The sequence below is a fragment of the Penaeus chinensis genome, chromosome 27 (genome assembly GCF_019202785.1).
Source record: "Penaeus chinensis breed Huanghai No. 1 chromosome 27, ASM1920278v2, whole genome shotgun sequence".
Classification (NCBI taxonomy): Eukaryota; Metazoa; Arthropoda; class Malacostraca; order Decapoda; family Penaeidae; genus Penaeus; species Penaeus chinensis.
In genome coordinates this window covers 23,879,280-23,891,779 of record NC_061845.1, presented here as the reverse complement: position 1 = coordinate 23,891,779, position 12,500 = coordinate 23,879,280, and the positions used below count along the sequence as shown (strand labels likewise).

General features: G+C 34.3%; 1 protein-coding gene across 2 annotated transcripts in view; it reads right to left on the bottom strand.

The window, feature by feature from the left end:
• Positions 1 to 1,901: 1,901 nt before the first annotated feature.
• Positions 1,902 to 12,500, bottom strand: part of LOC125039633 (mucin-5B-like) — a 33,476-nt gene continuing 22,877 nt past the window's right edge. Inside the window, exons 1-3 of one of the 2 annotated variants that reach the window (XR_007116131.1) lie at positions 10,505 to 10,915; positions 8,879 to 8,968; positions 1,902 to 3,103 (exon numbers count right to left, since the gene is read on the bottom strand). Coding sequence is in view for 1 of the 2 variants with exons in the window: in XM_047633785.1 (XP_047489741.1) it covers positions 11,190 to 11,932 (743 nt within the window). In the remaining variant the exon portion in view is untranslated. Of the gene's footprint in view, positions 3,104 to 8,878; positions 8,969 to 10,504; positions 10,916 to 10,978; positions 11,933 to 12,500 lie in introns of those variants that run through there. The other variant, XM_047633785.1, reaches the window with a different exon arrangement.

The window sequence follows — 12,500 nt, the reverse complement described above, 5'->3', positions numbered from 1 at the left end:
TATACATACATACTTACACACACACACACACACACACACACACACACACACACACACACACACATATATATATATATATATATATATATATATATATATATATACATATATATACATACATATACATACATACTTACACACACACACACACACACACACACACACACACACACACACACACACACACACACACACACACACACACACATATATAAATATATATATATATAAATACATACATACAACACACAGAAATTGTATGCCTCAAATGATGTCTCCTGTAATTGGAATGGAATTCTTGACCTGAATGTACTTTTTTTTGTAGCGCTTGTCATGTGTTTCCATTTGTTTTGTGTGTGTTTCGTGTATGTTTGTACGTGTAGCTGTTTTCAGTATTTATACAAAGTAATGACATTCCAATTACTTAAGTATCACCTGACTATACCTGTTTTCAGACGAGATCAATTTTGTCGATGAAAATAAGGCTGATAAAAAACAAAAAAACAAAAAAAAAAAATGTGAAGAATGCACATGAAGTTGCGGGTTTTTTTTAGCGATGGGTAAAAATGCAATTAGGAATGAAGTTTAGAGAAGTGGAACTTTAGAATTAAGACAAAAATTCCGAAAAAGGACATTATGATGTTTAGACAAAGTTACTGCTAGATAGCTATCACATGCGGTTGTCAGAGCTGTCGGTTGTATGAACAACCTCAATATAATACTCTAATACTGAAAAATGTACAACAAATCAAGTGTTCTTTCTCTCTTATATTTGTATTGAAATGCTACTTGTAGAAAAGGAAACATCGTCACACCTAACACGCAAAAGAGGTCTCTATCCATCAATCGGGTCTTTGCTTCCGTTATCTATTATTTTGGCCCCTCTTCCAAATTGCTGTATCCTTGGATTGAGTCGTTGTATGCGAAATGAAATAGCATGGATTGGAAGTTAAAAACGGCTCTCATATCATTTATTCCAAGCTCCTCCGTCAAGAGTTCTTAGGTCGACTTGTAATTGAAACATTATGGAAGTCTAAAAATCACCATTCGATGATTTGTTTAATCGGACAATTAAATTTTTGGATACTATCTAGCATACTATTTCGACAATGGAAGTACAGTTATAGTCTACTTCACTTCAACAGTAATACTTCTTTCAGTTTATCTTGTGTAAAATCTACTTCTATATTAATATATCATAAATTTCTTTCTATACAATAAAAAGTATTTGAAAACACAGAACAGACACCTTTTACTGACTGGTGTTATTCCCCAAGAAACTATTTATACAGTAATTCTCTCCTGAGTCAACGACAAGCGACTGATTTAGACATGTTCATTGATCAGTACTGAAATGCAAAATCATAAGGTGTGATTTCCTATTTAACAATTAAAATTTTATCATATCTGCGTACCGTGCGGATTTATGTTAATAACTACAGTATCAACTGATAATGCTTGCTTTCGGATAGAAATTCTTCTGTGTATTTCATGAGATTCGTTGAACCATCGTGAGACACCATTCTTGACAAAATAAGTAAAATTTCATCGACATATTTGTCTGCATGTACCTGTTGCTATGAACTGAACATGTGCTCTCCCCGCACGAGTATAAAACCCTCAATCACCTGGGCAGCATCTCTCCTGTCTACATTAACACTCGAGTCACGTTCCTCTGGAAAGAGAGTGTACCCATATTTACCTGGCACCATTGTGTTTCCTTTAAGTTGCCACTTCACTCACGGCACTTTGGTCCCGGGGGGGAGGTGGGGTGGGGGGGGAGGGTCGGTTGCTGCGGGCGGGCGAGGGAGACCCATTTCGGTCCTTGGCTTTCCGACCAATGTCACTTTATCACTAGTGCCACGTTTAGATTTCTTGTTTGCCTCGTGAAGGAAACACGAATATATATATATATTTTTGTATATGATCACACACGCACATACATACATATATATATGCATGTATGTATATGTATATATGTAAGTATAGGTATTTACATAGGTATGTATTTCTCATTTTCCTTACCAAATATTTCCAAACATCCGTGTGCATGTTTGCTCCTGTTCTGAGGTCGATTGATGCAGGGTGTCAGTTGATCACATTTTATTTCTTTTCAGTTATCATCAATTATCCCTGTATCAGTTGCAACGATCATGTCTGCTGATGATTTCACATTCCGGTACATTAAAACATATTCACTAGGTTATAATCAACCACAAAATGCATATGGAGATTCATAAAACACAGAGGTAAATTTACCAAAGATGTTTACATCAAAATGTTTTATCATATCGATTCAGTAATACTGCTGTGAGAGCAAACAAAATCTGGAATTGCTTTCTCTGGAACAGAGGTAACCATGAAGCACCTTAGATTGAGCATTTAGAGTTTTACTGTACATGAGGTGTCGGCTCTAAGGTGCGCATAGGTTACGTCGGGGAAGGGTGTGTGAATCGACTGAGGGCGGAGCCACGGGAGGAAAGAGAAAAATCACACAATCGGTGCATAGAGGCCATAGACCTCTTTACTTGTTCATCTACACTGGTTACCCAAGCCAATGAAACAGTTATTTAGAAAGACTTATCAACAGGCACCCGCAATGAATGTCTCTCCCGGTACTTGAGATAAAAGAGCGGTGCGTTTCTTGCAGGAGGCTGAATCTGACAGGCGATGTTCTTGCCCGGAGTTACCCCCCTTTGGAAGGCTTCTCTTGTAAGGCAGTTGCACTAATAAGTTTCTCCAGTCAGGAAGGCAGGACCAATAAAAGCAGCCGAGACTTCCCATGCCAAGTGCCCATCAAAAGGCCTTGCACTCCGCTCTCCACTTATACGCATCACGCCAAATCTTCTCTTCGCCCTCGGCGTGGTAGCTCGGTGCTAAGGTCAGACCAGTGGCGTCTGAGGAGGTGCCGGCGAAGGCAAGATGCGCACGGGGCGACGCTGTTCCTCGAGATGTTGAGTTCGAACAGGAGGGCTGACAACTGGAGTCGCCCTAAGGTCTTACTTTCGTCCGCGTGATAAAATTTGTAGGCAGAGTAGGCCACGATGAAGAGAGCCAACATCACCAAAGTAGACGACCATGATCTGCATGCCTATCACGACATCTGAAACAAAAAAAGCACTTACATACATAACATTTCCTTGGACATATATACGGAAAGATTTCAGTGTTGATAAAATGATTATTGATAATCAATAAACATAATGGAACACTGTAAATGCATATATATATATATATATATATATATATATATATATATATATATATATATATTTCTATATATATATATTTATATATACATATATATAAATATATATACATATATATTTTTATATATACATGATATATTTTTATATATACATGATATATATATATATATATATATATATATATATATATATATATATATATATATATATATATAAACACTAACACACACACACACACACACACACACAGAAATACATGCATACACACATATGTGTAACCATATGCATATATATATACATATATACATATATACATATATATGCATACATATATGTGTATATATATGTACACACACAAATATTAGGAAGAGAAAAAACAACGCGGCATAGAACTTCAGTATTGCAATTGCAAACGTTTCGGAGATGTAATCTCCATCATAAGTGCTATAACAAAAAACAAAAACAGGGAAATTAATTATAATACATTAAAAAAACACACAAAAAACAATACAACATCATAGAACAAAAAAAAAAAAAAAAAAAAAAAAAAAAAACGAAAAATCCTCAAATGAACACGGACACAATAGCCAACGTAACAGGTGACGGTCACTGACCAAATAATGTGTGGCTGGTAGTTTAGATGGTAAACAGGGTGGTTGCGGTGAAGTATTGTTCAGTTGTGGTTTCAGAGCTAGGATATAGAGTGATTCTGCTTTGATCAGGTCAAATCAGTTAAGGGGGGAGGTCACAATTTTGAAATCATTGTTAAAAGGGTGATTGTGGAGGTGAGAGTGTTCTCTAATTGTTGAGAAGGATGGTTTGCTCAGCTGTAGACCTTTCCTGATTGACTTGCTTTTGTGTTTGAGAATGCGGTGACGGAGCGTTTTGTTTTGACATGGAGTCTTTATTTACTAATATTCTTCTCAATGAAACCGCTGATATAATTAAGAATTATAAACAAAACTGCCTTGCCACTCTTAAACTCGTATGATTTGAACACGACAACTTACAGAAAGCTATTGGATATAGCCTTTCAAAACTCTGCGTGTACCTTCAATAACTCAATAAGATAGTCCGTGTAGTAATGGGATCACCCCTTGACCTATGTTATGCCAATATCTTCCTTTGCCATCATGAGGAAGCTAGGCTGAATAATTGTCCTTCTAATTTCAAACCTATTTTTTATCGTCGTTACATGGATGATACTTTCTTACTCTTTAACAATCTCTCTCATATTAACCCTTTCCTCTCATAGTTGAATTCACAACAGCCCATTATTAAATTCACTAGTAAAATTGAACAAAATAATAAACTATATATATTTTTTTTTTGTAATAACTGCTTCTTTAACAGTACTTTGGACTTCATTATCTGTATATTCCTAACATATACTAGCTAAACAGCTTTACAACACTTAACAACCAGGCTTAAATTTGTTCAACACGAACCTTCATTCTTAAAGGAATGTTTCGCTACTAAAGGGCTAACCATCTTACCCATTTTATAAAGCCCTATGCAGTTTGTTTCTGTCTGAAATCCTACCCAGAACTTGTATCAACCACAGTCTACAAAGACAATGAATATATAAAACTTTCATATATGGGCGGTCTTAGTTTTGATCTCTGAAAATCATCAAACAATACTATCCTCTGATTTTTTTTTCGGTTTGTTTTTTACAATTCTAACACTACTGGAAATTCCTTAAAGAGAAAAGAAATCTGTAACTGTGTACTAAGTTCGAATATAGTTTACCTATTTACTTGTCATAGCTGTCAGGCTAGGTACGTGGGGTCAACCACACGATGGCTCCATCACCGGACAGGCCTACAGCTGAGCAAACCATCCCTCTATCACCCTTTTGACAATACTGATTTCAAAATCTTGTCCTCCCACCTTCACAGATTTAACCTGATCATATAGCAGAATCACCCTACATCCTAAGTGTGAAACCTCAACTTGAACGATACCATGCAAACTACCAGCCAACCATCATTGGTTACCTGTTACACTGGCTTTTGTCTCTACGTTCATTTGATGATTTTTCGTGTTAATTCTTCTCTGATTTTGTAATATTTTTGTGTACTGTTTATTTTGCACTGGAACTAATTTCCCCGTTTCCGTTTTATGTAATAGCACTCATAATGGAGGTTGCATCTCCTAAACGTTTGTAAATGCAATATCGAAGTTCTCAGTCGCGATGGTTTTCCTCTCCCTAATAATAAGTCGTTTCTCAAGGGACTCACCTATAACCCACGATATATATATATATATATATATATATATATATATATATATATATATATAATACATGAATACTATATATATATATATATATATATAAAATACATGAATAATATATAAATATATATATATATATATATATATATATATATATATATATGTATGTATAATATAAAATATATTTATATATATGGAATATTATATATATATATATATATATATATATATATATATATATATATATATATATGTATGTATATATATGTACACAATACATACACACACACACACAATTATATATGATGGGTTATAAACGAGTCCTGTGAGAAACGAGTCCTTACAAGTGTATATGTACGTATAATATATATATATATATATATATATATATATATATATATATATATATATATAATACACACACACATATTTACATGTATTCATATATTACATGTATAATATATATGTAATATATTATATATATATATATATATATATATATATATATATATATATATATATATATATATATATATATAATACACACACACATATTTACATGTATTCATATATATATATATATATATATATATATATATATATATATATATATATATATACATATATATGTATATGTGTGTGTGTGTATTTATACACATAGTATATGTATATGTATATGTATAAATACATGCGTACATATATATATATATATATATATATATATATATATATATATAAATATACATATATATAAATATATATATATATATATATATATATTTATATATATATATATATATATATATATATATATATATATATATATATATATATATGTACGCATGTATTTATACATATACATATACATATACTATGTGTATAAATACACACACACATATACATATATATGTATATATATATATATATATACATATATATGAATATATATGTATACACACACACACATATATATATATATATATATATATATATATATATATATATATATATATATAGTGGCCGCAAAAAAATATTGACATTGACATTTGAAGGAGAATAGATCGTCAACAGTTTACTTGATGAATACTATATTTTTTCTTTCAATTAGTACTTGTTCATGTTCCGTTTCTGTTGCAAAACCATCTGCGGCCATTTTAGCATGGATTCAGCAAGATTGACGAAAGAAGAGCCATCCAGTAGATCTTCGATATTGCTATGTCTGGTTTCTTTCCCTTGTTTCTTTGTAACGTTTCATGTGTTTTAAGGGGCTAAGAGGAGGTGAGTTACCTTACATTAATTCCACTGTCATTGAGAAACCTGTCTCTGATAGGTGACAAAGGGCGGTATCGCGCATGAAATAATTATATATATGAATTCGCAAAAGCACTGGGAAATGTTCCTTTAACAGGTTAATGTAATCACTTACACTCGCTCTGACATTTCTTAGAAGAAAGTATAGACCTCGCCTGCCATTATTCCTTATTAAGACATCTACATGTTTAACATTCATAACTAAGTTGGGGCCACGCATGAACTTTAAGTTTCCCTAACCAGTCTGAAATAGCTTTCATCACTCAAAAATACTTTCTTCAAGTCGGATACTGTCTAGTGTTGACACTTCTTGCAAAATCTCTTTTTCCTAGCTTTAGTGAGTAGAGACCTCACAGATATAGCAATAATATTGATGGTGATAATAATAATAATGATTAATACAATAAGAATAATAGCGTTTTAGCATTAGTAATGATAATAATAATAAATAAATAATAATGATAACAACAGTATCATAATATGATAATGATAATAATAATACCAATAATAATAGTAATGATAATACTATCAACCCATTCGCCCCATGGGGCAAGAATACATGCCATGCTCACTGTAATACACGTTTATTTATTGTATTTACACATAAATGGCTCTACAAGTTCTTAATCACCAAATAGCCAGTTATGAGAAACTACCTATCTCACCTATCTAACCTATGACAAATGAAAAATCATAACATCAATAACAATAATAACAGTATCGATAGCAATGGTATTAATTTTTCCGCCAATTCAAGGAATGGGGGAATCAGGATCGGTAACTAAGGCCTACTGATAGACTCCTTGCCGGCTGAGTACATATGGAGCCATCTGTATGTAAGAAAATTCACCAAAAAATACAGGGGACAGAACTTAAATAATAATAATAATAATAATAATAATAAAAATAATAATATTAAATAATAATAATAATAATAATAATAATAATAATTAAAATAAAGGAATATTGATCACAATAAGCATTTTTTAAAATAAAAATGATAATGATATTAACAATGATAATAATAATACTAATGATAATAATAATTATAATAATAACAATAATAATAATAATAATAGCAATAATAATAATGATAAATAACAACAATAACAATAATAATAATAATAATAATAATAATAATAATAATAACAATAATAATAATAACGATAAAATGATATCAAGTATAACAGTAATATTGATGAAGATAATGATAGCAGTAATGATAATAACAACAATAAAATAAATCGTTAATTATAATAACGATAATATTAATGATAATAATAATAATGATAATAGTAGCAATAGTAATAATAATAATAATAATAATGATAATAATAATAATAATATTAATAATATTAATAATATTAATAATATTAATAATAATGATAATAATGATAATAATGATAATAATGATAATGATAATGATAATCATAATCATAATCATAATCATAATCATAATCATAATCATAATCATTATCATTATCATTATCATTATCATTATCATTATCATTATCATTATCATTATCATTATCATTATCATAATCATAATCATAATCATAATAATTATAATAATAATAACAATAATGACAATGATGTTAATAACAATAGTGATAATAATATATGATAAATGTATATAAAGCAATAATTATATTCGTAGTAATATCAAAGACTGTTACGACAATGATAATGCTAAAGATAATGATGGCAATGATATTGATAAGCATAATACCAGTTATGATACTATTGATACCGATGAGTTTAATGATAAAATTAATTACATTTTCATACGAAATAGTAGTATTGATTATATCAGTGCTGATGGCAATAATGATAATAATGAAAGTGTTTAGGATGATGATGATAATGATGATGGTGATGATGTTGATGTTAGTAATATTGATAATATATATATGTGTGTGTGTGTGTGTTGTGTGTGTGTGTGTGTGTGTGTGTGTGTGTGTGTGTGTGTGTGTGTGTGTGTGTGTGTGTGTGTGTGTGTGTGTGTGTGTGTGTGTAAAAAATAATAGTAATAATAATGTTCATGATAATGATGAGGATAGATGATGGTGATGACGATGATAACGATAATGACAATGATGATGATGATGATGATGACTCACCTTCCCATGTTATCTCCTAGTCTGCCGGATTAGGGAGTCCTCGGTATCAACGGTAATCGTCGTTTCCTCCAGCCCCTCCCCCTGGCACACCTGCGGGGGAACACCTGCATTCAGGAACGGGGAAGGAAGACACAGGTCCTACACTCCCTGGCAGTGAGTGTATTCGAGAGGAGAGAGTGTCGTTTTCGCGCAAGGAGGAGGAGAAGGAGACGAAAAGAGGAAGACATAACAGGAACGAAGGAAAAAGAAGACAGGGAGGTGTATGTGATCCAAAGGCAGGAAAACTAATAAAGGAAGAAATTTTGAATAACACTAAAACCTAATCTATGAGACAGCGATTGGTTCTCAGCAGCTACATAATAATACGATACCAACGGTATACAAAATACATCTCTATGTATACTAGGCCTACAGAAGATCGATAGTGCAGTATGTACAGAGATGTCACTCTCATAGCGCTGTGCGTGTGCATATAGAGATACATATCTACAGTGTGAATCAGTATGTGTGATAAAAGTGACTGTGAGTATATGTACATGTATATTTACATGTGAGTATATTTAACATGTAAATAGCAAATTGTGTACGAATAACACAGCAGAAACTGATATCTAGTCTTGCTGCAGGACAACTCAAATAAACCACATATAACAAGAGGACAGATCGTAATTCAAAACATAAATAGAAAAAAAAAAACTGAAACAAGAACAACTTCTAGATCAAACACCGCTGAAAGAATCTAATCCCACAGCGAGCGAACAAAGGAATTCTGGAGAAATCTACAGGATCTAAACCTAAACAACAGAAACAAATACGTTGCTGAAAAAATAGAGGCTTACAGAAAATGGAAGAGATTCAGTAAAAAAAAAAAAAAAAGAAAAAAAAAAAAAAAAAAAAAAAAAAAAAAAAAAAAAAAAAAAAAGGAATAAATAACAGTCACAAAACATGAAGAGAAATAGAAGGGAGATTTATGTAGGAGAAAAATATATGTACACATCTATAAAGGGCCTGAGCAAAGTGAATCTGAAGCTCTACCTTTTAGTTATTTCAGCCTAAAATTCTACACCACACTAAAAGCTGAAGGTCACCTTGCATAAAGCGGCGATAAGCAAAGCTAGTATAAAAAAACTAATGAATTCATAAGATGTAATATATATATTTAAATTTATATTAAAGACATCCTTGCGTGCCTACGTGGGAAGGTTCATACCATTGCAAATATATCGCTTCTACTTATAATTACATCCCTAAAGTGCTCATCTAAAAAGTAGCATTTATCTATTTTAAAGTCAATCCACAAAGCCAGAGTGGAAATAATCGGCCCATCTCTTTATGCGAATAAAGATAACAAAATGGTATGATAAAAATTTTAAATACTTATATTTTATATATTTATGTAGATTTAAAAAGACTTCTGACAGCGTTAATGAAGTTGAAACTACGTATCATGAAAGACACAGTTAAAGTTTATAATCTATCATTTGTTTATCTCTCTGACAGAAGTCTTGCGAATAATCTACTAAGACATGCGTCTACCAAAGGGAACGTCATAAGATACTGAGGTACTGTAATGTATTGTAATCTAAAGGGAAAAGTGCAGGAAATTGTACACTTAAAAAGACAAACCTTCTTTAGTTGAAGTGTAAATCCTTTTATGTGTTTATTTCGCCCCTTTTTCAGTCATCATATTTTCCATGTTTGGCAGGGTTTTTTAAAAGAGTGTAATGCTACTTAATTCTCATAATGTATTTGTCTTTCTTTTTTTTAGTATTCTCAAAAGTTTGGTGGTAACCCTGGGTATTCTAGTTAGTTTACTAATATAAGTGAAAGTTACTTGTAAAGTGGAATTCAATTTTCAGTAGTCTGTATATGCACTACATATGCCACGCAAATGTCAGTGTAAACAATAAATCGTTAACGTTCTTTAGATTTTCTGATATTTGCATACGTAGCGTTTCTTAAAACAGAACTGGTTCTCATTCATGGCACAAAACAAATTTGTTTCTATTTGTAAAATTATATGAAAAAAGTGAGAATTAAGAAAATGTGTGTATATATATAAAATCCTTTAAAATATAAGGTCTTCAAAAAATGTCTTACTTTCTGCCTTAGCAATATCGTCGCAACCGGGGCATATTTTATATTGTGAAATTCCACTTGCTTGCTGTTCCTGAACATGAAGTGTGGGCTCCAAGGTGCACATGAGTTAGCGTGGGTGGTAGGGGGTGGGGGTACACAGCCTGAAGGGGTCAGGGGCCACACGGTGGGGTCACACAGCCACTCCGTACAGCCCAGAACCCCGGGCACACGGCTAGACCACCGCAGTATGGGGCTCGGAGAGGGACCTGTGGGACAGACTGGGGGTGGAGGTGGTGGCAGCAGCGCGGGCCAGGTCAAGGGTGGAACTGTGTTGATTGTGGGCCGCCAGTCTGTTGGCCGCGCCTCGACCTGCCGCCGCACGTGCTGCCCGGGCCGACGACACCGCCGACAGGGTCAGGAGCCGCGGCCGCCCTTCGAGCATGGCTCCTAAGTTTAGAAGTCGGGGGGGCTTGGCGACGGGCCCTCGCGAGGAATGGGACGTCGCGGGCCTACGGGGAGTGGCCGGGGTGGTGTCCCCGCCGAGAGGGGGTCCCCTGGGTCGACCGTTGGGCAGGTGAGCTAGACTAGTGGCTGTGCCCCTGGTGCTGTTGGGTACAGGCTCGGCACTCACCGAAGTGACCCGCGGCCCGCCCTCCATCTTGGCACACGTCACGCCCGAGGCTTTGCCTCCGCTGGCACCACGGTGGCTCGGAGTCCCGGTGGCGTCCGCGCCGGTGGCGGTGGAGGGGTTCGCGGCGGCGGAGGCCTGCGAGAGGGCGGTGGGCGTGGGCAGCGTGTAGATCTCCCGCAGGAGCTCCGGCGGGAGACGCGGCGCGGGCTTCAGGACTGAGTAACGCGACCCCCAGTCCTCCTCCTGAGCTGGCCCACAGATCTTGTAAGCACAGCAGGCCACGATGCACAGCGCTAGCAGCGCCCCGAAACACATAGCTGACAGCTGCATCGCCAACACGATATCTGCAACACAGAGGCCGCACTCTTAGCACGCCTGTGAGACTGATATTGGCATCTTAAAGAGCAGAACCTATTTCTTATTCCAGATCAAATCAACCAATGGTGCTTTAGCCAACACTAATTGCTAATTTCTCCGGAACCATTCGTCTTTACTGATATACCTAAATTATATAACAAAGCTCTGCTGTACGCTTTCTCTCTTAACGAAGGATTTGCTTAGATCAGATCTAGATATTACAGTCCTTACCAACCCATTAGTAGCATAATCACATTGCAGAATCCTATAATCCCCTGCAACTTAATCATGCTCTATCAATTACGTTGCTATAATGAAGCATCTAATCTGCATCAACTTGATTAAGCTCCAAATTGGCCTCCTTGTGTTGAATATTAAGAGACAGCGGAACAGAATTCTATAATTTCACTTTCGTTTTTATGAAATCCGTTATGTCTACTTGGGCGTTATTTAGTTTTTACCTATTTTAAAATCCATGTTATTCAAACACTGTTGATCCTATCTCTCACTCACTCATTCACTCACTCATTCATTCATTCATTCATTCATTCATTC